Here is a 25,392-nt window from a genome sequence, read left to right on the forward strand (position 1 = left end):
TTAGCTCTTCCACCTCAAGTGCTTCCTCCACTCTTCTGTCTGCTCTTGCCCCTCCACAAACCATCCTCTCCAGAGACAACTTTTTAAAACGTAAATCACGTCCTGTCACTCCTTGCTCTGGACCTTCCAGGTGGTATTCCACTCCCTCTGGAAAGCTTGTGAGGAACCACCTGATCTTGACCTGGCCCTACCTTGACCTTCCTCTGGTCTCACCCTGTGTACTTATTCCCTCACACTGGCTGTGCTCGTTCTGCTTGTCCAGCCCTTTTTCAGAAAGCTCCGCCCCATCCCATATCCTCTGGTTGGCTCCTTCTCGTCAGGGTCTCGTCTCAGACATTACCTGCCCTGCGCAGCTGGTCCCGACTGTAATAGCCCACCGTCACAGGATCATGTTACCCCCTTTTCTTCGTTCAGCATGTTCATCTCTCTTTTTTTGGTCTAAGGCTTGTTTTTTGTCTTTCTGCCTCAAGAGTCCAAGGTTTACATGAACAGGGGACTTTCTGTCATGTTCATTATTGTATCACCCATGCTGACACATATTAGCTGTTTTATATTGTATTTTGTTGAGTGAATAAGTAAATAATCATTCGAAAAAATATTGTCTGATATTTAAGTCCATTACTTTCCACAAGAATTTTCAGTGAAATCCTAGTATTTTTGGTTATGCTTGTTACTGTGAAGAAAGCAGAGTGAGGTAGTAAAATAAGTTTGAGAAATTCTAGGTTAAACAAAATGTAAAAGGTTATTTATTACTGTTCTTAGTAAAGCCTTTAAGATGTTAATAGTGCACACAATCTCCAAGAAGGTTAGCACAATGTCAAAAGTTTATTTTACATTGATTGTCTTCTTTGAGAATGGAACTACTATTCCTCACAACACCTTCTGGGAAATGCTGCCTTAAACAAAACCCCACTGTAAGAGAATGGGGGAATGAATGCTTTATTGACTGTATGAAGGCTGATCTGTACTGACCGTAAGAAGAAAAGACTGGCAACCAAGGACTCAAAAAAATAAAACCTATGAAAAAGTGAGAGAAAAATTAAAAAATGAATACACCAGTTGAGACTATTCAGTTTTCTGCCAGCAGCTCTACCCACTTCACTGGATTATTATTTTTTTTTATCTCTTACAGCTGGCATAGTGCTTGGCCTAGAATGAACATACAATAAAATAAGTATCTGTTGACTGTTCATTCTTGGGTGAGTAAATGTGGCCCAGGATCACCATTAAACAATTAAGATCAGTTTATTTGTTTAAGAAAGCAGAAAACTATCTAAAATATTTTAGGGAATTTTTTACTCCAAAGGGTTAAATAAAAATGCTGTTAATAGCTATGAGGATAGTAAGGCTTTTCATAAATAGGAATTTACCATATACAGTATTATATTATTCAAAGCTAACTTGGACTTCAGACAGACATGCCTGTTTGCCGGGGATGTAATGGTGGAGCTCTTTGAAAGCGTAAAAATGTTATTTTAAAGTAAGATTTTGAGGTTAAATTTACACATGGTAAGATGTACTCTTTTTAGATATAGTTGAGTACATTTTGACTAATGTATACAATTGGATGACCACCACCAAAATCTCGATGCAGAATATTTCCATCACCCAAGAAGTTCCGCTTGCTCCTTTGTAGTCATTCCCTTCCCTCTCCTCCCAGTCACTGGCCACCAGTGACCTGATCGCCCCTTAGCTTTGCCTTTCCAGAATGTCCTGTGAATGAAATCATACAGCGTATCTGTAGCCTTTTGTAAATGGCTTCTTTCGCTTTGCACATTGCTTTTGAGATTCATCCACTAGTAACATGTTGCATGTATTAGTAATATGTTTCTTTCTATTGCTTTCTAGTACTTAGTTTATGGACGTATCACAGTTTGTTCATCCATTCACCAGGTGATATCTGGGCTGTTTTCAGGTTTCAGCTGATAAGAGTAGAATTGCTATAAACTTTTGCATATAGATTTTTGTATGGATTTATGTCTTCATTTCTCTTAGGTAAGTAACTAGAGGTGGGATTATTGAATCATATAGTCAGCGTTCTCGTGAGCTTGGTAAGGAGGTGCCAAACTGTCTTTAAAAGTTGCTAGACCATTTTGCATTTCCTCCAGCAACGTATGAGAGTTCATTTGCTCTGCATCCTGGCCAGCATTTCGTGTTGCCTGTACTTCTCCTTTCAGCCTTTCTAGTATGTAGTGGCATCGCACCTGGGCTTTAATTTTTGTTCCTTAATTACCAATGACTGAAATCAACCTGGAGTGCCTCTTGATTTCAGACCCATATAGTGTTTGTAAGATACGTTTTTTGTTTTCTGAAATGACTCCTCAGAACAAAGCTGTTCTTCACATCGCATTCGGATCCACTATCACTAGAGGGCAGTAAACACAAGCAGATTTAGCAGATTTACTTACATTAAGGTGGTTTTTGTACTGTTAATGTTAATCAAAGAAAATATAGCTTTTATGATGAAAAATTAGATTTTAAATTATTATTAAAATATAGGTTATAAATTAATTCTAGATTGTCGTCTCCCTCTAAAACTGCTATTAAGGTAATTGAAATAGAAGGAACACCCAGTGATTTTTAAAGACACTGGTATGCTCTAGTTACTGTGTTTAATATCCTTCTCTCAGAATTCTTCAAGGAGCATTTAGCAATTAGACTCGCATATGTTGAGCTGAACAGTATTGGATATGTGGGAGCCCGCTTTATACAGATTTGCTCCTTAATGAATAACAGTTCCCAGAATTTTGGTGTTACATAGAAAGATGTAAAATAAATAAAGATTGAATATGGAATAAAATATTTTCCAAAGTTATAATAAGTTCTACCAAAAACATGCTGTTACCAGGAAAATCTGTTAGGTTGGAGAAATCTAAAAGTTAATACACTTATTTTAAATTTCTTAAATATTTAAAGCACGGTACTATCTTGTACAGCTTGGGATTTATTATGTTAAAGACATAATGTTTATAAACTCTAAACTAAATATAGATTAATGCCTGAAATACTTTTTTGTGGCAATTTAGAGTATTCTAAAGCCAGACAGCCTGGGTTCAGATCCACTCTGCCACCTGGCGTTGTGACCTTGGGTGAGACACTTGACCTTCTGAGCTTCAGTTTCTTCATAGTTTGGTTTGTTTTTTTCCTTATTCAAGAACTCATCTTATCTCTGTTGACCTGTATTACAAAGTCAATGATGCCAGTATTTGATCACAACTCCCTCAGCAGAATTTTAAATATCCTGAAATACCCTAAAATAGCCCAGAAAGATTGATGATTGCTTGAGGTATCAGTAAAAAGGAAGAATAAAAGAGGGGTGACATCAGAGATTCTGAGGAGTCTAAAGTCTGGGAGATTTTAGAGAAAGACATGAAAAGAGAAGAACTAAATGCCGAAGGAAAATTTTTTTCTGTTTCAGTACAGGCTCACACATTTGTATATAAAACCTTCCGGGTATTCGAGAGCAGAGGATCCCCCAGTCAGGAATCTGAGTTCTAGGTGTGCGAGGGCACCCGTGTCTTTCTCACGTATCACTCCAGCACGTGGGTAGGTCTCATTGTCAGCGAGGCTGCCTTTGCCTGGGCACCAGCCTCCTGACTGCAGTTGGTAAGATCCACTCTGTCCAGAGATCTGACCACAGTGAGAGCTGTGGTCCTTTACTTCAAGACACTATGAAGTCAGCCCAGGATTGGGGATGAATGAGTCCACTCCTAAATTCATACCAGTTGTCACAGAGTTGCATCAGCCTCATTATATGATGAACTGTTCACACACCATGAAGAGCAAAGACTAAGAGAAGCCTGCATTTGACTCTCAGCCCTGTCACAAAGGGCAAGTTACCGAGTATTTGAGTGCCTGCCTTTTCACCTTAAAACGGAGATAATATCTGTCCTACCCAGATGTTGCAAAGTTGCAGATAAGATACATAAAGCTCTTGGTGCATAACAGATGCTTAATAAATGTGGTGTCATACCTATTACAGAGTTCTTATTAAAGTTTTCAGAAGCCAAGTGTGACACTAAGAGTTCTATCTGCCTGGCCCTGTCCTCACCTGCATTGTTTAGATTTCTCTGCAGGCTGTCACCTCTGTGGCAATGGGAAGGAGCTCCTAGTCTGGCTCTCATAATGGGAAAAATGAAATGCATTTTCATTTAAATCAGAGCTTTAAAAAGGATGCCTTGTTATCATCATCATCATCATCATCATCATCTTCATCTCCCTTACTGCAGCAGATTGGGGGCTTACGGTTGCATCTTGTTGTCCTGCGGTTCACTGACTACTTTAAGAAGTGTAAAGAAAGAAGACGCTGTGCTTCCTGCCTCAAGCATCCTCCTGATTTAGGGGTCACAGTTCAAGGCAAATGAAGCAACTGGAACAATGATCCTTCACTAAATGGGGGACACCTTCCGGTACACTTACTAGGGGGTACTCCTGGAATTTCATGGGCAGAAGCCAGGGAAGCTAGACATTCTGGAATATACGAGGTAGTCCTTCCTGGGGGATTGCTCCAGGTCCCAACCAACAGTCATGCAGGTAAAAAAGTCACTTAACGATTATCTGAGTGTAGAACACAATTACTTTTTACATATAAGTGTGTTCTTCCTCCCTGCCTTCCTCCCTCTCTCTCTCTTACCCTCCTCCTCCCAGATCCCATCTCTCTCTCTCTCTCTCTCTCTCTCTCTCTCTCTCTCTCTCTCTGTCCCCCACCAGCAGCCTCGTCATAAATCAGCATGGGCTTCCTCATAGCTCGGCAGTCTTAGAACAGTCAGACTTTCTCACAGAGTGACTCAGAGATCCCAGCAGCACACTCAAGGAGACCAAGGTGAAAGCTGCAGGACTTCTTAGGACACCCTCCACAACGCATCACTTGCTGGTCCCGTGGGCCGGCCAGCTCAGATTCGATGCAGGGGCATTTTTGGAGGCTTGCTGCCTCAGTGACCCATTTCCCGAGTGACACTGACACACACGACGAGAGATTATGTGTTGAGGGTTGTGCCCTGAAGGATCTGAACTCAGAGTCTGTGTTCTTAGTGGAACTTTCATTAAATTCTTTTAAGATGTTTTTAGAATAGTCCAATAGAAGGGGCACCAATAGATAAACTATTTTTTAAGTCCCCTCTTCATGGTACCTTAGCAATGTAGGAGCCTAAGCAAGGTGAACAAAGGGAGCTGAGAACAGCTGTGCACTGCCAGTGAGGAAATGCATCCTTCCATTTGTGAATTCTGGACATTGACTGTATTTTATAACCACGCTGTACTTTTATGTTGGATGGAGGAAGGACTTTGTTGTATCTGTGTCATCGGGGAAGCCACTTGTTTTGTTTTGGATTTGGGAGACAGAAGCAATTCAAATGCCTCGCTGCCATTTTCAGAGCAGCTTTTATTTTGAAGAGAGAGAAGTCAGAGAATATTAAAATTCATAGAAATGACTCCATAAGGATTGGCAATCCTTATTTAAGAATGAACTATGAGTTCTGAAGTGTTTTGTGGTGGTTATTCATCACTGTGAGAGGGAAAGCCCACTCACCCTTTCCTGCGGCAGCCTCAGCTATAGGGATACCATTTTTAAGCTGCGTTTACCAGAGGTGAGGAGGAGGAGGAAACTCTCCTCCTCAGAGGTTTGCCCTTGCCAGCCAATCACACAGCACCCTGGGCCTAGTCCATGCCCCCTGTCTTGATGGATCCTGAGATGGAGTGCAATTGGTGCCTAGTTGAGGTTTTATGGGTGGGGTTTCTTGTCGCTCTTGCCAGCTTCTCCACAGTTCCTTATTTGGTAGCTTTTGATAGAACTTGTCTTTCTTGCAGCTAAGCATATTGGCATACATTATTCATTAATCCTGGGAGCTCGGGGGAGAAAGATGCAGACCTTTAGATCTTTAGATATTTCCTTCTCACATGAATTTTCTTTACTCGGAATAGTTGTCGAATGCTGTTCCATTCTGGAGTTTTACAAATGGCATGTGTTTAGTGGGAAGACGGCTGAATGTCAGATGGGATCTAAAGCAAGGCTTTCTTATATATACTTAATTCCCAATAATCTTTAAAAACCCACACACTCCGACGGTTGTGGTGATTAAACTATCAAGGTTTTGAAGATATACACAGGTTTCAGAACTTACTGGCTCTCTATATAATCAATCAAACATGCCTGAAGCAAACTACTTACTGTCAGTGTCTTGGGGCTACATAAAGGTAAGGTTTATTTAGCCTGATTATTCTGATTGTGTAACTGATAGCTGTAATAAATTACAATGGAGTTAAGCTTTCTAAGCAATCTTTTTCTTAGACACGACTGCAGAAGAAATACCTGTTTTTAGTAGCCAAGATAAGGAGAAATTGTGTAACTTCTCTTAGTTGTAGTTGGCATGTTAAAATCGCTTTTTAGTGTGCAGCGGTTCTTCTGCTTGTCATGTTGTGTGGCTTCGAGTTATGCTTGTAAATATCAAGTGTATTAATTGCAAGGCAATTAAATAAATCCACTGGCAATAAATTACTGAGCAAAATGACTTATACTGGTGTATGGATTCCAGTGCATAGCACTTAAAATTTATAAGAAATTAATTAGTGGCTGTTTCTAAAAACCTGCACTAGTTTAACCTGATGAAAAGTATGTTTTGTTCACCTTTGTATGCAGAGATCTAGATGACATTTAAAAATGGACATTACTTGACTTTTTAAGTGATATATTATTAAAGTGAAGACTTGGTTGTCTACTTGTAACACTTGAAGAAATTTATGTTATATGGTACTGCTACTTTTGTTAATCTGAAGAAATGGATTAATACACTGAAGTGAATAAAAATCGTGAACCTGGCCAGCAGGCTCCCTGCGTGCCCCCCGGCAGTGCCAGCCCGATGATCGCTGTAGCAGAGGCAGGGGGCAGAAAGCCTTGTTCAGCCCCCCGTGCAGCATCCCTTCAGAAACTGAAACTTATTCGTGATTATTCGCGTGTATCACAATAACGCATTATTTTTAACAATCCTTTTTCATTACTTTAAAAACTCAGATTGACATATTTTTTCACTTTGTTTGTTTCTTTTTAAAGGAAAATTTACACTTTGCTATGAGATTTTCCTGCATTCTAAGAAAACGTTTGAGTTCTAGTTGTCCAGGTAGTTATGATTCCCCACCTCCCTTTTCATCTGTGGACAGTCCAGTTTTTTTATTGCTTTTATAAAATGCAGATTTTCATTTAAATTTTGAGAGCCATTTCTTGGCTAAATTTTTTTTAATATAGGAAAGTATAAAGGGTAATGAAGGAAACTCTCATAATCCTCCTAGAACCCATCTCTTAGCTTTGAGACAGTTCATATTTGGCACATCTTTGAAGGGCTTCACATTTGTATTCTGATTATGAACAATACCTCTAGGGTTCTCAGCATGGAATTTTAGTGTGTATCTTTTTGAGGAAAATTTTTGCTGGACAGCTTTGTTTATATTTTAATATTGTATTGCTAAAAACAACATAGTATCAGACGAGATCAGGTGCATTCAGGGTGGTGTGGCCCTAGACTGAAAACAATATAATATCAAGAAGGACAAATAATTGCCCTTAAGAAGGATAAATATATTTAGTCTTATACATAAAGGATTGATTATTGTACAGCCAATGCAACATTTATTTTAGCTTTTAATGCTGATATCTACCGAACACTTAGTGTATCACAGTGTGGCATATTTAAATGACGTTTAACAGAATATTATTGGGGGGTCAAGCATTTTCTAAATGGTAACCTTTACCACCTTCTTAATTACACACTAGGAGAGAATATCCCATGTGCCCAGTAGCACATTGGCATGAATACACAAATAAAGGGGTTGAATTTAAGAATCTTAAAATTTTTAATTGTTTTATTTTTCTTCCTCAACAGTCTTAAATGTAGACTAAATCGAGGGACTGGAGTTTAAAAAGCAAAATGCAGTATTCGATTCAACTGCATTTCACTTTCCTTTGTGCTCCACACGCTGCACAGACTCTGCGATGCAAATGAGAACAAAGGCTTTGGAAGCATTAACTTAGAAATCTTCTTTTCTTTGCTGCAGCAATGATGCTATATATTCTTTCAGACTGTTTAGATAATAACCAATAGAAATAACTCATCATCAGAAAATATTTAGAGGTCACTTTTAAAAATACCTAAAAGCTCAAATAAATTGTTCTGCATTTTGCTACCAGATCTTTTGAAAAGCAGCTCTATATTTTATCTCTTCTAAATCTGTAAATTGACATTATTCTAGGAGAAATACATTTTGTCACCTTTTCTAATCATTTTCCTCCTCACAGTAATTTTACATAGTTATCCAAATAATATGTAGCAATCTTAAAATGAGAGAAATCACACTTACATGAACAACAGTAAAAAATAAAATTCATCTTTTTGCACCCAGGAAAAAAATGATGGTTGAATGGTTTATTGTCCTTTACATCCAGCTATACACTCCAAAACCAGATTGTAACATCAACTGCCAGCATCAAAAGCACTGTGGTTATTATTTTGCCTTCCTGGACTCAAAGTTTTATATAGATAGCAAAAAAAGGGAGGCCATTTTAATTCCTTTTAGAAAATGTTATAACTTAATTGACTCTTCCAAGATTGCCTTTGGGTGACCTCCCCTCCCCTTTCCCTTGAGAAGAAAGAGGACCACCTAAGATGTCGTCTCTTCTAGTTACGTTAAAGGAAATGTTGACTTCCTTGGAGCCCCTCACTCACTTTGCTGGGAAGATAGGTGTGGACTGAACGATTTCTCCACCCCATGTTTTTGGGTTTTGAACAAAGGCAGAAGAATAGTCCAGGAATTATATATGATGCAGAAATAATCAGTGGAATGCACAATCTGTAATTTTTCAGTCTGCACAAATGGATTCCTTTCATTGGCATTTTTTGCCTTGGTTATGTGTACTGACCAGCTATTTTGATGACTTATACAAGCCTACCACCAGGAAAGTTACACTTCATTCTTTATATTCTTCCAGATAAATTCAAGCCAAATGTTTGTGTAGGGAACCTACAGGTCCCATGCAGTTTTTCAGCTTTAGCATATGGCGACATATTCCTCATACCATGTTGCTTACAAGTTAGAAAGTAGTTCTGTAGGCAACTGGGTCCCCATCTAATTTTTCCAACCACATCCCCCCACAGCTTGCATTGAGTTACATGGAGAGAAACGCATGGAGAGCAGGTGGTCAGTGTGGCTCCTGCATAGACTGGAGAGGCTGGGAGTGGCTGCAGGCCTTGCCTATTCCCCATCCTATAAAAAAGACTTGTCCTGACTGGGCAGCTCTTCCTAGCAACTGTTAGCTCATAGCACGGACAGTTTCAGGTCACAGAGCTATTTCATTAAATGCATGTTTAAAATGTTTAGCAGACTCTTTTGAACACATTTGCCTAAAGATTTTTTCTGAAAGTAAATTTTATTTGTTAAGCAAGGATTTACTTACCTTTGAGTCTTATGCATCATATTATTATTATATTTTTGAAGCATGGTGACCATTTCCTATATGAATAATAACCCAACTTATTTATTGGAATGAGCGGGGGAGCTAGATATTGAGATAGGTACTTTTATGGGCATAACTATATCCAGCTGTAACATCTGTTTGTCCTGCGGTGATAAAAATCAACCATCACTATAAAAGACGCAGGGAAGTAGAAAGAGCTCAAATAATGTTGAGTGCTTATGTGCCAGGCGAAATACAAGACACTTTATATCAGATCATTTAATTAGTTTATAGCCTATAACTTAAGAAAATATAACTTTATAACAGATTGACAACATGTTTTGAACACTATTGTAAATGTCTTCATGAGTATTCTTAGAAGGCCCCCAAATTTACTTTTTCCCCAGTGAATCATAATGTATAATTCTAAGTGAAAATTAACAGCAACTAATGTTTTGTACACTGCATGATGCCAATTTAAGAAATGTACACCCATACAAATGAAAAAAATGCAGAGGAGGAAGTATAGCTAATTATGTATGGTTATCGCTGAGCAGTGAGGATATACATGATTTCTAAATTTATTTCTAGATTTCTGTATCGCATGTGCAATTTATCATCAGAGACAAATTATTAAAAAGTACATAAACAAAGAAAGTGAACTTGATATTTCAGAGTTTGAGAATAAGCTCTCTATACTTGTAAATTAACAACCAAAGGAAATTATGTTGGTATGGCCGGTTCAATTTTCGCTGCAGGATAATGCTAATAAGCATTTCTTGTATCTAGTAGTCTATTGAAATGTTTTTATTGATTTTCCTTAGTGCTTTGTGGTTATAAATTCTTATACCTAATCTATATGGTCAACAAGATTGACTTTTAAAGTAATTTGCCAGATTATCTTGAGTTAGAACACCTTGGTATGATTCATGCAGAGAAGGAAGGTTTTTTTCTTTTTAATTTTAATAAACTGATTAAATACTGAGTTAGAATTACATTGTAAATATTACCAAATGATAAGCTCACTACTATCTTTCCCCCAGACTTAAATGATAACTTATGGTGAAATTCAAAATTTTAAAGGCAACTAAATATTAGAATAAAATGTGACTTTTTAGATCAAGTATCTAATAGGACAGTTACTGTATATATAGAAAAATATATTTTTTCTGTATGTTAGGAGAAATACTAAGGTATATTAAAAGGTCTAATTAGGCAATTTTGGGAGTCCCAGGAAGACATTAAGAAGCAGTTGTTGATGGGAAAGCATAACATCTCTGGGAATTCTGGATTCAAACACGATGTGGGGGTGGCAGGTAAATCCCAGGGCTTCTTTGGATAAAATAGGCACCGTGGCATCAGTTAAAAAAAACAAACTATGAAGTAATGAAGTAAAGTATTGAAAATTGACCTGTTTTGTATAAATCTGACTTTGGGAAATGGACTGTGAAATTCTGTGGATGCTGAGAACCAATAAATCTTATACTCCCTACTTGGAAAACTTCAGAAAGGAAACATATAGTATCCATTCAAGTATTTTATTTCTCTGTAATTCTGGCAAAGTACTCAAGTGTGTTTGGTTTTGCTTTGGGGTAAAAGACTACATTTAACCTCAGACCCATGTACACACTCATTTCTGCTAATGACAATTGGATACAAATTATACCGCATTTTATTGTATGGCAGCCTTTTGTGTGCCCATCAGTTAGGGGTTTTTTTCTTCTCTAAATACTACTAACACTTTACCTTTTTAATGCCCTTTAAATTAAAATTAAATAAAATTCAAAACTCAGCTCTCTTTTGCTCTAGCTACAATGTAAGTGCTTGCCAGCCCCGTGTGGCCAGCAGTCCCTATAACGCACAGCACAGGTTGTGGAGCCTCTCTGTCACTGCAGAAAGTTCCCTCACATAGCACCCATCTAAGGCGTCAGGACACTTTAAAAATTCTTTGGTCATATTTTCTGTATCTTAGCACGCGCTTATGTTCTTCTACTTAAATGTTCATTCATCTTCTATTATTTTATTTTATCTGTTTTTCAGTTTAAAAGGATGCTCAATCGGGAGCTCACCCATCTCTCTGAAATGAGTCGGTCTGGAAACCAAGTGTCTGAGTACATATCCAACACATTCTTAGGTGAGAGCAACCATCTGAGTGCACTTTTAGGATTTCCTCTTGGGTTGTTTGTTTTGGGGAGGTGGGTTAGGGCACCAACTAATTTTGGAAATCAAGTGTTACGAAATTCATTTGTTTTTATTCCTTATATTAATAGTTCGAGCCCCTAAGCTTTAGAACCTCACCTGACAAACTACATTTTTTTATCTTTTAGTTTTATCCAGGACTTTAGGGATTTTCTGAATTAAAGTTATATAGTGCCAAACTATGAAACTGTGAAGTATATATTTTTAGAGAGATCTATACATGCATTCAACAAATTCTTGCTCAGCGTCAGCCATTTGCTAAGCACTAGGTATTTAATAATAAACTAGAAGTGGTCCCTGCCCTCAGTGGGTTGATGGTCTAATGGATACCACACCTGGTGAACTGATGAAGCAGAGAGATAGAATGCAGTTGCTAAAGAAACACTTGCTGATAACAATAGCTGAGAGTTGTGTACCAGGAAAGCACTGCCCCCACCTCCCATTCACAGGAGAAAAAATGCAGTAAGTGAACATCAGTAACTTGTACACGTCCTTGATTCAACTTTACTTGCAAAACCAAGTTGCTGAATGTCTTATTAGCATATACACTATTATAACACACAGTATGTGCAAGGATGAGTTGGAGGAGCTTCACCCCATCAGGAATGAAGGTACTGATACATCTTGTATCTTTTATTTGAAAAGAACAGCTTTTGTGGATCTGATGTTCACCTATCAGAGAGCAATGAAGATTCTCTGTACTTTCCATTAAACCTTGTGACATCATAACTCCTATCTCCCTATAGTGTAGAAAATGTGGACTAGCGGGAGCAATCTGAGTCCTTCAGATAAGCCGTCTGACTCCCACAGTGTGATCCATTTTTGTAAGCTGTTGGGTTTCCACTGCTGTTTTTACGTTTACGAAGGACTTGGCTCCCATTTCCAAGCAGTATTGAAACTGGAGTCCTTACTTGACAAGAGCAGTTTTGAAGCTACTGAGTGAATTTCAGATAGGAATGGAGTTGATGAACAGTGGAAATAACCAATGTGTTTTGCTTTTTCCAAGTCTACTATCATGATAAGTGTTTCCAAAAAATTAATTAGAGCATCCTATCAAAGTGCTAACCAGTGAATACATTTGATGTGAATTGTTTTGCAGTGAGACTTATTTGCTTAATTTGGGGTGTCAAATTAAGTCTACATCAAGTTGTAAATATTCAACTTCTCTTAAAGGAGCTTTACCTGGAAATATTTCCTGGAACATACAATGATAATTTAAAGCCTGTCCAGTATATATGTTACGCTTTTTTAAAAGGCCCAGGTAGAAATAAGAGTAAATGTAGAATATTTTCTCTGTTTTTAAGATAAGCAACATGAGGTGGAAATTCCTTCTCCAACTCAGAAGGAAAAAGAGAAAAAGAAAAGGCCAATGTCTCAGATCAGTGGGGTCAAAAAGCTGATGCACAGCTCCAGTCTGACGAATTCGAGCATCCCGAGGTTTGGAGTTAAAACCGAGCAAGAAGACGTCCTTGCCAAGGTGAGAAAAGTTGCAAGGCTCATGACCGTAGATACGCAACAATGCCTTTTCATGCATTCTGACTCCTTCTCTTTCATTGGATGGTCAAGTTTATCAATTTATGGGGGATTTTTTTTGGAGATAGGAATGCAGTTTATAAAGCTCTTTCTATATTATTTGAGTTTTACTCATATGTGGATATACACAGGTGATTTGTGATGGGTGTTCTTTCCTTTTTGCTTCTGCATCTTATTGTTTAGCCTTAAATAGTTAGAAATGTATTCTCTTCTGTTGTTAGAATAGATAAAGTTTTGTGAATGGACTTATCTATTGAAGAAATTATTTGAAATTTATATCAAAAGTATGTAAGTATGTTGTATTGTCAAAGACAGGAGGTTAAGCAATACTATTCAGTTTTTAGTATATCTAAGTGAATTTGCCTAAAATGTGCCTATACTTAGGTGGTGCATCCATTACATTTCAAATGAATCAGTTTTTAAAAATCTAACTTTCTTTACATTAAAGTCAGTAATTTTTAAATGAATATGTTCATTGGTTCATGTTTTACCTCTGCTTTCTGATTTTTTCTGCCTGATTTGTACCCCAGGAACTAGAAGATGTGAACAAATGGGGCCTTCATGTGTTCAGAATCGCGGAGCTGTCTGGCAACCGGCCTCTGACTGTTATCATGCACACCATCTTCCAGGTAGTGTGGCTCAGCGACCCCGCGGCTTCATGTCCAGGCCATGCCTGGTGCATGCATTTTGTCGTCTTTGCTACTCCCCGTCTTTTGCATATTTTGCACTTTTTTCTTTTTTGTCCTTTTACCTGGGAAAGAATAACAATACAGAACAGTTGAAATGTGGGCAAAATACAAATAAACGGATGTTATTTTTTTCTATTTAAAAAAAGATACGTGGGAAAATTGAAGCGATTCATTAAAATAATGGTTTAAAAATCATTCACATGACCTTGACTCATCTAGAGAACGGAGTACTAACTCTAAAAAAATGAATCAGCCCCCTGCTGACTAGTCTTAGGATGTAATTTCTTCACAGTTTTGTGAACCACCCTCTTCTTCACATCTGTTTCTCATTCTTGTTGAGCTCCCTTTGTCCCAGTGCAGGGTTAAGGTTTAAATGAGGAGTTGAGGCTATAGTTACTCTAGGACTGGAATGGCAGATTCCAGCCCTACAAAGGATGTTGCATTTCAACTGATGTGATCTAGTTAGTGGCTGAGTCAGTGACACTGGATCGAGACTAACTTAATGATTATGAGACACAGACACTTTTATAACTGGCAGCTCACACCGTACATCTTGAGTTAAGCACCATTAGGCTTCTGAAGGACAGTTCAACACTGCTTTTATCCCTAAATCCCTGGATCTAAGTCCCTCCCCATTGACCTGCTGACAGCAATCAAGACTCATCTACAGGAGGAGAAAGTACTCAGCACACGTAGAGGGCTCACCTCAAGTACACAGCTTAGGTGATAGGGGAGGCTGTGCCACTGGACCCTACAGGACACCTACTACATTAGACCACGCTACCAAGCCAGTGGGTCATAGCAGCTGTACCTGACACATAGAAACAAACACAGGGAGGCTGCCAAAATTGGAAGACAAAGAATCATGGCCCAAATAAAGAACAGGTCAAAACTCCAGAAAAAGAACTAAACAAAATGGAGATAAGCAATCTATCAGATGCAGAGGTCAAAACACTGGTTATAAGGATGCTCAAGGAACTCAGTGTGGGTACTTCAACAGCGTAAAAAAGACGCAGGCAGAAATGAAGGATACACTAATTGAATTAAGAACAATTTACAGAGAGTCAACATCAGAGTGGATGAAGCCAACAATCCAATCAGTGATTTGGAACATAAGGAAGAAAAAGACATCAGCACAGCAAGAAGAAAAAAGGATCCAAGAAAAAAAAATCAAGGATAGTGTAAGGAGCCTCTGGGACAACTTCAAATCTTCCAACATTTGTATTATAGGCGTAGCAGCAGGAGAAGAGAAAGAACAGGAAATTGGAAACCTATTTGAAAAAAAAATAATAAAATAAAACTTCCCTAATTTGGTGAAGGAAATAGACATACATGTCCAGGAAGCACAGAGAGTCCCAAACAAGATGGACACAAAGAATACCACACCAATACTCATCATAATTAAAATGCCAAAGGTTAAAGATAAAAAGAGAATTTTAAAAGTAGCAAGAGAAAAGCAAATAATTACCTACAAAGGAGTTCCCATAAGACTGTCAGCTGATTTCTCAAAAGAAATTTTGCAGGCTAGAAGGGACTGGCAAGACGTATTCAAACCGATGGAAAGGAAGGACCTACAACTTAGATTACTGTATCCAAGCAAAACTATCATTTAGAATGGAAGGGCAGATAAAGTCTTCCCAGACAAGGTAAAGCTAAAGGAGTTCATCATCACCAAGCCATTATTATATGAAATGTTAAAGGAACTTATGAAAAAGAAGATCAAAACTATGAACATAAAAATGGTAATAAATACATGACTATCAACAATTAAATCTAAAGAGCAAATTACACAAACAAGTGGAACAGAAACAGAATCATAGATACAGAGAACATTGGAAAGGTGGCCAGTGGGACAAGGAGTCTAGAAAAATGGTGAAAAAGGTGACAGGATTAAGAAGCACAAATTGGTAGTTACAGAGTAGGCAGGGGGAGCAAGTATAGGAAGTGGAGTAGCCAAAGAACTTATATTCATGACCCATGGACATGAACAGAGCAAGGGATCACTGGAGGGAGTGGGATACTGGGTGGAGGAGGTCAAAGGGGGGAAAACTGGGACAAATGTAATAGCATAATCAATTTTTAAAAAGAGAACTTTTTGCCTAGACCAGAGTTCCCAACCTTGGCACTAAAATAAATAAATAAATAAATAAATAAATAAAGTCCCTGGATCTCCCCAAAGATTCCCATTTTCCTTACCAGGCATTGTGAGAGAGAGTGCTATTTCTGTTTCCAGGTGTGATTTTTTTTTATTTTAACACACTCTATGGAAAATCTTTTTATGTAAGGACAAAATGTTAAGAGGACTTCTTTTCCTACAGGAACGGGATTTATTAAAAACCTTTAAAATTCCAGTGGACACTTTAATCACATACCTTATGACCCTGGAAGACCATTACCACGCCGACGTGGCCTACCACAACAACATCCACGCCGCAGACGTCGTCCAGTCGACGCACGTGCTGTTGTCCACGCCGGCTTTGGAGGTAATAAGCCTGCTTTCTAAACCCTCGGGAATACTGCCTTGCCACTCATGAAGGTCTTTAAACTTTTATAGTAAAGGGTTTGCAGTACAGAAAATAGTTGACTTCACTGAAGTATATGAGTTTTGAAAGAAAAGACGTGCGGGTGGTGTATCAGTAGTCCGATGGCTTTGTCTGCCAGTTGATCAGGTTGTTGGGGATTCATCTGTTCGTGACACTGCTTCCTGGAAATGATATGGTGGACCATCCTGAAACACATCTGCCTGGCTTATTCAATTTTCATTTGTTTTTTTTTTAATTTAGTCTGATGGCTTTTGCATTTATAGTTCAAAGGATGATTACTCTAAAATATAAGCAGTGCATTGACTTTTTTTCATAGAATTTATTAGAAGGAAACTCTTCTTTTTTAAAAGATTTTATTTATTATTTTTAGACAGAGGGGAAGGGAGAGGAGAGGGACAGAAACATCAGTGTGTGGTTGCCTCTCATGCACCCCCTCCTGGGGCCCTGTCCTGCAGCCCAGGCATGCGCCCTGACTGGGGATCAAACTGCAACCCTTTGGCTCTCAGGCCGGCCCTCAGTCCACTGAGCCATGCCAGCCAGGGCAGGAAACACTTCCTTAATTTCACCAAATCCCAGGAAGTTGTTTCAGTAAATGTTTTTTTAAGCAATTTGATTTCCTTAATTGTTTGGGGAAAGATTCTTTTTCACTAATATATTTTATAATTCAGATTGTTTTCATTATAAAACTATATTATTACCTCATTATTTGAGTGAGTGGCTCTCAACTGGTGGTGATTCCTTTCTTTTCCTTCTCCCCCTACCCCCCAAGGAGTATTTGGCAATACGTGGAGACTTTTCTACCTGTCACAACTGGAGGGGGGGGGCAGTACATGCTACTGACATGTCATGGTTAGTCAGGGATTCTGCTCTGTTCCTTCAATACACAAGACTGCCTCACATGACAAAGATTATCAGTCCAAAAATGTGAATTCTACTCGAGTTGAGAAACCCTGGTCTGAATGAAGGGAAAGAAAATAATTGTTCATTATTTTCTTTAAAAAATAATTTTAAATACTCTTTTTGCAATGTTTAAAAATATATAACCAATGGAAAAGTTTTTATCATAAATGATAATATATAAAATAATAATAAAATATTTTCTTCCAAGATTATTACACTTAAAAAGGTTATGACTTCTAAAGGACTCTTCCCGACACATTGTAATAATATATTTTGAAACTTCATTTGTTTTCCATCAAATTCTACTGAGTAGTTGCCTGTTTGTTTAAACCTTAATTTGTGTTATTATAGAATAGTGATGTTATCTCTGTTGTCTGATTTTCCAGGCTGTGTTTACAGATTTGGAGATTCTTGCAGCAATCTTTGCCAGTGCAATACACGATGTAGATCATCCTGGTGTGTCAAATCAGTTTCTGATCAATACAAGTAAGTGGAGTTAATTTTTTTTTTGCAGAAGATAGTTTTTCTTTGTATACTTTAGAATGAAGGTCTTTATGTACTTTAGGGGTGTTTCCAGACCCAGAAAGTTCTTTAGAGATGTGTAAATATGCATTTTAATGAGAGTGTGCGTTAATGTAATGTAGTTCTAAAGATTATCATTGTATCCCATGAGGCATATGCTGTTTGAATACTTAGAATGTTTAGTCTATTTTTGTATTTTTTAATAGCCTCTGGACTACCATATGACAAAGTGCACTGCAGTGACTCACATATAGAAAGATTAGGAAAGTCATGTATTTCCTAAAATGTGTGGCTAGCCAAGTACATTTTACAAGTTTGGTCTATGAACTTATTTATCTAAGATTAGACAGGATTACATTTCATAACCCAGCAACCATATAAGAACCTACACCACAGTGTCTTCAGGAACCACCAAAGCGTTGACTAAATATTAACACATAAATAGTAACAGACTTGAGATGCCACTGCTTGAGTTCACATTGTATCGGGGGTTAGGGCTGACCGTCGTCCTTTCTGAGAAGAGCAGGGAGACCGTACAGCACAGCGTACACTGGTCCTTCTCCTCGGCCTGGCCCGATTTATTGTTTTGATTGTTGTGCATGTCTTGATGTCATTTTATAGGTTTTTAACAAATTTATAAATATTTTGTTTTAATTTAGTGTTTTGCCTTTAAGAAAGGTATATATATTTTTTATTTAAATTAATAACATCCAAAATTCAGACTGGTGTGTGTTGTTTCTTGTATGCTACTCTATACAACATTATATGTTCCCTTATTATTACATTCGAATTAAGAATAGAAAACAATTAAAACAACTCGTAATAAAGTTTCCATGTACTCTGATCACTTATTTTGTTAATGAGGACCAGCTTTATTCTTTATTATGGGACCCTCCAAGGGCAAATGGGCTTAGGCTGGCACTGGAGGAAGGATGCTGGTGAGCATCAGGTACGTGGAGGCTGAGACTTGAAGCGAACAGGTCCTCAGTTCACTCGTGAATCCGATGGTCTCCCAAGCTCAAAACCCACGGAGATAGGGAATGCAGAAATTTAGGGGAGAATTACAAATACAATGACAGTGGCCAGTGCTGTCTAAGACTTTTGCTGATGACTTGCTTGAGGTGGAAGGAGAACCGACACTGTTCTTTAAGTATTTTGTTACTCAGTGGTGTTGCTAGGATCTCCTTTCTGTGGGACCTCAGCCACACTGGGAGGTGAACAGTTCCCATAGTAGCTGCAGATGGCTGTTCCCTCCAGGATGGGGCCTGATGAGGCTGTTATCCCTGAGAGTGAATCAGCAGCAGCATCTGGTCCATGAAAGTATCACAGGGTTGGTCAGCGCCCCAGGGCATTATGAGAATTACTGCCTTAGCTAGCTTTTGATTCCGGATCATGCCAGTAAGCATTTTATTTCAGGACACAGAGGAGGCTTAGTAGCCAGAAGCACAAAAAAGTTCTGACTTCACAGCATGCTATAAAGGAGTCCCTTTTAGTAACTTCTATCTAAACTTAGAATACCTAACTTTGTGAAATGCGCTATCAAAATTATGTGATTATTTTTAGTTTGCAATATACTCTTTTTTATAGATATTATGTTTTCTCTTTCTCCCATGTATTAATTGAGCACCAGCAGCTCAAGCTCGCAGTGTTAGCACCTTAGAGCTGGTGCTGCCAACTTGTCCAGTGCCAAAAGCTTCATCTACATTTCCTTTAATAAAGGATCCAAAAAGACTTCTAATCATCAAATTTACAAACCCAGAGTTTGGGAGTCACCTGTTTTACAAAGGCTCCGTGAGGTTGCAAGGTTTGCTTTGGTAGAGAGGCACCGGAGCTCACCTGTCTGATTCTGAGTCTAGGTGCACTCCCCTGCTCCGTGGTTGTGACGATAGTCTCCATTAATCGTTTCATCTGTGCACATTTTAGGTGCCAAATGATTTGCTGCTAATAATGTGTGCCCTCATTGCAAACATGCTGGAGGTTCTGACAACAGGTGTTTCTATCTGGCAGAGTCAGCTAAGCTTTTATAAATGATTTAGGGCTATGGGAGAGTATGAATAAGATTTAAAGTCGAAATTCCAGGTGGGAAGCTATAGAAGTCTTTTGCAAGGACAATACATGTAAATAAATCCATAAAATGTAAATAACTTCATAAAGCTTTGAATATAACATACTGGAGGGTATTTATCATTAAAAAAGCATTTAACTTCAAAGCACTTTCTGAAACAATAAAGCATTTTCAAAACACAGAATCTATGTAACATTAAGTTTTACTTGGAAAACGAGTGATTTTTGTTTCTAGCAAAGATACCTGAATTTTGTGGAGAAAGGTTTACTCACATGACTTTGTGTTCAGAGCACACGGTTCTGATTCCAAGAGCAGAGGCACTTCGTTGCATTAAGGTGGAGCCAGATCGAGCTATCGGTGCACACGTTTTCTTTATGTAGTCTCATTTTAAAACAAGCTTTCCATAGCTCTGTTTGTGTATTATATGTGGAATGTTATTTTTCTGTAGAAATCTAATCCTTTCAAAGTAAGGCTAAATTCATGCTTGTCAAATGTATTCACATAGAAATAATTGCTTACATCATCTTTTTTTTTTGCTTTTTCATTTTTTTTATTTTTAAACATTTTTGTATTGTTGTTAAAGTGCAGTTTTCTGCCTTCCCCCACCCCATCATCATTTTATTCAACACACAAATCATGGAGGGCGTACCCTGCCCCAGAGGTTGTTCCAGGCACACGGAACACATGGGTGAAGGAGACCACGCCCTGGCTCCGAGGAGCTTACCTTCTGCTAGAAAAGACTGACTGTGACACGGGACTGTATGGCATCAGATGGGACTGACTAAGGCGGAGAAAAACAACACCAGTTAAGGGCACAGGGAGCGAATGGACAGAGGGAGTGAGCCAGGCCGTTTCATTTAACCCTTTGTCCTTGGCCACTGGATATTAAGTTAAAATCACTACTTCCCTTCTCCATTTCAAGGAAGAATGTTTTGCTCAGAAGTACCCAGGAGAAACCAGATAACCAAACACATTATATAAATCACTTCCAATTTTCTATAGGGTTTTTAGTCTCTAACTCAATTGGAATGTCTTTGGGAGGGACTATTAAGATTTGTACACATGTAATAACAAATAAGGTTAAATGTGGTAAATGTCAAACGAGTGGTACAAAGTATACAGGAAATCACAGGAGAGAGTGGGCAGTTCTCCCTGTGGTAATCAAGAAATGCTTCATGGAAGAGGTGACTCGTACTTCACAGCATGCTAAAATGAGAGGGTTTCGACAAAACCATTATATAAACTAGCCTCCCTTACCCTCTGTTCCCTTATGGCAAACTATGAAGGCAACTTTCTGATTATTCCTAAGCCTTTAAGGAGCCTACATAGAACTGCTGGACTGCCATCTTTGGGGAAAATCTACCCCAAAAATACAGAATCTTCCCCCCTTTAGATGTGGCCTCACATCTTTAAAAGTCAGCAGTCACCATCACCTCTGTGTAATAGCCCCAGGGGCTGGAGAGGCAGTAGAGGCCCACCCGTCCGTAGGGAATCGTCTCATGTTCTATCTGGCCAGTCCGGACTCACATGTCAGGAGCTACTGCTTTCCTAGGCAGGCGTGGCTAGGGCTCCTGGACAGCCTGCTCTGTGAAAGGCCATCCTTACCTTGAGTGGGATTCAGATTCTTTGTTTCAGTGTTCGTACCACAGATGAGCCTCTTCCTCTTTTACTCTGCAGGCCCAATAGCTGAGTTTTTTCATGTTCACAGGGCATGTAGATTAACCCAGGTTTTTGTAAGCCTAGTCAGTTTTCATGTTAATGACCCCGATCTACATGCAATTTGCTCCCTTAAAAGAACCAGAATATATTAATTTGGACTTATTCACTATCAGAAAACATTTTGCCTTCCTTTCAATATGTTATTTAATAGGATTATACTATAGAAACAATAACATCATGTGCTAAGATCATTTACAGTCTAAAATTTTTTATGTCTATATGTTTATTTATAGATATTCATAGTTAGATGCTTTCATAAACTATTTAAAACTCAAATTGACCAGATACTGACTTTTTAAAAATGAGCACTATTGCTTTATCAAGAAAGAAAAAAGAGAGAGAGAAAGGCAATAATACCGTGCATGCACACTGCCACTCTACCTGTCTGTGTCTCTGCAGCTGGGAGCCAGAACTTCAGTGAGGAAATTCCTACTTGCAAAGTACTGATGAAGTCATAGGTTTCACAGTGGAACTATATCTAGAACCTCTCTTCTCCTCCCTAGCTCCTTGAAAATAGTCATTGAGTAGTATTGGATTTTTTTTCTTAGAAAAGAATATATGTCTCCAAATATATTTTCTGTACATTAGTCAGTAGAAAGATCAAGCACATGCACTTTTAGTCTTTACAAGGACATAAGTGGAGTCAGATTCAAGTACCAGTCAATTTTTTTAATGACTCTCGCATAGATCTGGTCTGCTGTTCACAGGAGCTAGTTAGGGGGCAGGGTCTCCCACTGCCTAAAACCCATGGGTACGGGGCAGTTGTGAGAGAGAGCAGCATCCTCACCGTGAGTCATACAGGCAGCCCGATGTCCATCTCTGTGTGACACTCTGAGGGTGCAGGTAGAAAGGACACGACACACGTGTGGAGAGACTGCTGCGGTGCTTGGAAAAGGAAATGGAAAAATGAATAAAGCCGCTCTTTCAGAGCTATTCTGTGAATAAAAATAAGTAAGAGCAGCATAAATAAATCAAATATTTTGTGCGCATGTATTCCAAACTGTTCTTGTACCCCCTCTGAGTACAGACAATCCTACATGATCCTTACATTAGATAAAATGTTGGGTAGGTGATGCACACTTAATCAATACCTCATGCTTCAGATATGTTGCACATGTTAAGAATAATGTCATATTCTGCTGAGCTTATAGAACAACCTGTGGCAGATCTGGAAGGGAGGTTAAAATTCATCGGTTCCAGTTCTTCTTTCACTTTAGAAAAGAGAAAGCTGAGGCCCATGGGGTGAAATGACTCGCCACACGTCAGTCACATTAGAATTCACTCTTACGATGTCAGTGCCCTTCCCACTGTGACAGTAATGGCGGGTACATTTTCTCCGTGTTGTCCTCTAGTGGTCAGGCCAGCCGAGGCGCTTAGAGAAAGCTGCAGTCTAATCCCAGAGTACCTCAGAAGATGGAGAATAAGAAAAGCTTAGAATAAATGGCTTTGCTCACCTTATCTCTTGTCTTTCTTTTAAGATTCTGAACTTGCCTTGATGTACAATGATTCTTCAGTCTTGGAGAACCATCACTTGGCCGTGGGCTTTAAGTTGCTTCAAGAAGAAAACTGTGACATCTTCCAGAATTTGACCAAAAAGCAAAGACAGTCATTAAGGAAAATGGTCATTGACATCGTAAGTAGTTGATAAAATCAAAAAAGAGAACTGTGGTGCAAAGTGTTTTAAAATGGACAAGAATGAGTGTTAGATGAAAGGAACTGCATATTTTAAAACCTACTATTTCCCTCTATGTTGGAGAAGCTGCCCCTGCTGCTGGCGGTGAACTTCTGTAATAGGTTTCTTTTTCTTTTTCTTCTTCTTTTTTTTTTTTTTTTGACTTCTGGCAGTTTGAAGTTAAGAACAATGACCGCTTACCCTCATCGTTCTAGTTTTATGTTCTGAACTCCTCTGGGCTGGTGACCGGCGGAGCAGATGACTAACAAGAGCAGAGGGTGCTGGCCGTGGCTTGAACTTTATAATTCAGACAGTTGGGGCTGGGGTGGGAATCGCCATCAGAAACCGTGCCATTTAGAAACCATCCATGATTTTAATATTTTCTTTATGCATACTATTCACAGTGATTACAAGACACAGGAAAATCTTTGGTTATCAAAAAAGGTGTTCTGTTAAGCTTTGTGTGCACAGAGACAGGAACGGTCTGTCCTGGGTAAGCAGGAAATTGCCCGGAGTATCTGGTTTCTGAGTGCTCCGTGAGCAGTCTCGAATCAGTTCATCATCATCCAGCACCCGCTTTCTAGTCCAAGGAATGGAAGAAATATGTGATGATGTCTTAATCATGGAGATACCATTTCTCTTTTTTTCCATCATAAAAGTGGCTGTCGTGCCTAACGTTTCTATATGTTAGGCACATAGAAACACATATCTGGGCTTCCAGAAACCCTGACAACGAAGAGGAAAAGATTGTGCCCCAGGTTGTAGTAAAGGATGTCCATACACTGCTATTCGATGACATAATGGTTTTTCACTTCCTCTCACGTTCTGCATGATACTTTTATCTGCAAACTCTTTTTGCCTCTGGACTTTTTTACTTAATAAAATACTCTTTATTTTTAAGGTGCTTGCAACAGACATGTCAAAACACATGAATCTACTGGCTGATTTGAAAACGATGGTTGAAACTAAGAAGGTGACAAGTTCCGGAGTGCTGCTGCTTGATAATTATTCTGATCGGATTCAGGTAAAGCATTGCTTCCATGTTCACACGTGCCTAGCTTTGGTAAGATTCATCTCTCCTTTCTCCCAGCTAATGATTTTAGTAATTATAAGCAGCAATTTTATCCAAATTCTTTATCTTCAGAACTAACCAGATGAAATACTATTTCATTTGGATATGCATTTAAAAAGCAGTCCTAACATCCCACAAAACCAGCCACTTAAAAAGCTCTGAATCTAATCAGCCATGCGCTCGAACAGTTTCTCCTGAAACTCAGATGCAGCAGAGGTGGCATAATTTGGGGCTATTAATATAAGTGTGAACCAGACACAGACACATTATGGTTGAACTGTTTGGAATGGATCTTACACTACATGTATTTTTAATTGTCACAGTCATTTCATGTGAATTTCTAGTAAAAAAAAACTTTTTAAAGGAGCAGGTGCTGAAGAGAGGAAGTGTTCGTCTGTTTCAGGTCCTCCAGAACATGGTGCACTGCGCGGACCTGAGCAACCCCACGAAGCCCCTCCAGCTGTACCGCCAGTGGACGGACCGCATCATGGAGGAGTTCTTCCGCCAGGGGGACCGAGAGAGGGAGCGGGGCATGGAGATAAGTCCAATGTGTGACAAGCACAATGCATCTGTGGAAAAATCACAGGTGAGGCATGAAGCATAAAGCTTTCAGAGAGAACAAAGCCACACCTTCAGCATTTGATTCCATTGTATCCACATCACACCATATTTTAGTGATTTTTAAATTACAGTCATACCTCAGTGCTTGTTGGCTTTGGAACTTGTCAAACCCCCGTACTCCTCACATTTTGACAAGAAAAATATAGTTCAGCACTTAGCCTTGCTCGGGACTCATTGCACTTGCTAGAACTTGTGTGAGTGATGATGCCAACCCCACGAGAGAAAATGCTTCATTGTTTGATACTCACAGGTTTCGGTACCCGTCATTAAGTTCCAGAACGAATTAACAAGTACCAAGGTACCACTGTCATACTTTATTTTTGTAAGTTTAACTTTACATTAGTGTTTATAAGCCGAAAAGCTCCTTCATTATTATGATTTATATTCATACAGTCATTTATATGCTCTTATGGCATTA

At 38.8% G+C, this 25,392-nt stretch overlaps 1 protein-coding gene across 8 annotated transcripts in view; it reads left to right on the top strand.

Annotated features, from left to right (window-relative positions):
• Window positions 1-25,392, top strand: part of PDE4D (phosphodiesterase 4D) — a 1,296,708-nt gene that overhangs the window by 1,266,259 nt on the left and 5,057 nt on the right. For all 8 annotated transcript variants that reach the window (XM_045847957.1, XM_045847956.1, XM_045847958.1 and 5 more), the window contains 8 exons: window positions 11,480-11,573; window positions 12,943-13,115; window positions 13,702-13,800; window positions 16,179-16,343; window positions 17,690-17,789; window positions 23,088-23,242; window positions 24,183-24,305; window positions 24,757-24,939. In XM_045847957.1, coding sequence (XP_045703913.1) covers window positions 11,480-11,573; window positions 12,943-13,115; window positions 13,702-13,800; window positions 16,179-16,343; window positions 17,690-17,789; window positions 23,088-23,242; window positions 24,183-24,305; window positions 24,757-24,939 — 1,092 coding nt within the window. The remainder of the gene's footprint in view (window positions 1-11,479; window positions 11,574-12,942; window positions 13,116-13,701; window positions 13,801-16,178; window positions 16,344-17,689; window positions 17,790-23,087; window positions 23,243-24,182; window positions 24,306-24,756; window positions 24,940-25,392) is intronic.

Source organism: Phyllostomus hastatus, unplaced genomic scaffold (genome assembly GCF_019186645.2).
Source record: "Phyllostomus hastatus isolate PE091 unplaced genomic scaffold, TTU_PhHast_1.1 phas_contig_58, whole genome shotgun sequence".
NCBI classification, from domain to species: Eukaryota; Metazoa; Chordata; class Mammalia; order Chiroptera; family Phyllostomidae; genus Phyllostomus; species Phyllostomus hastatus.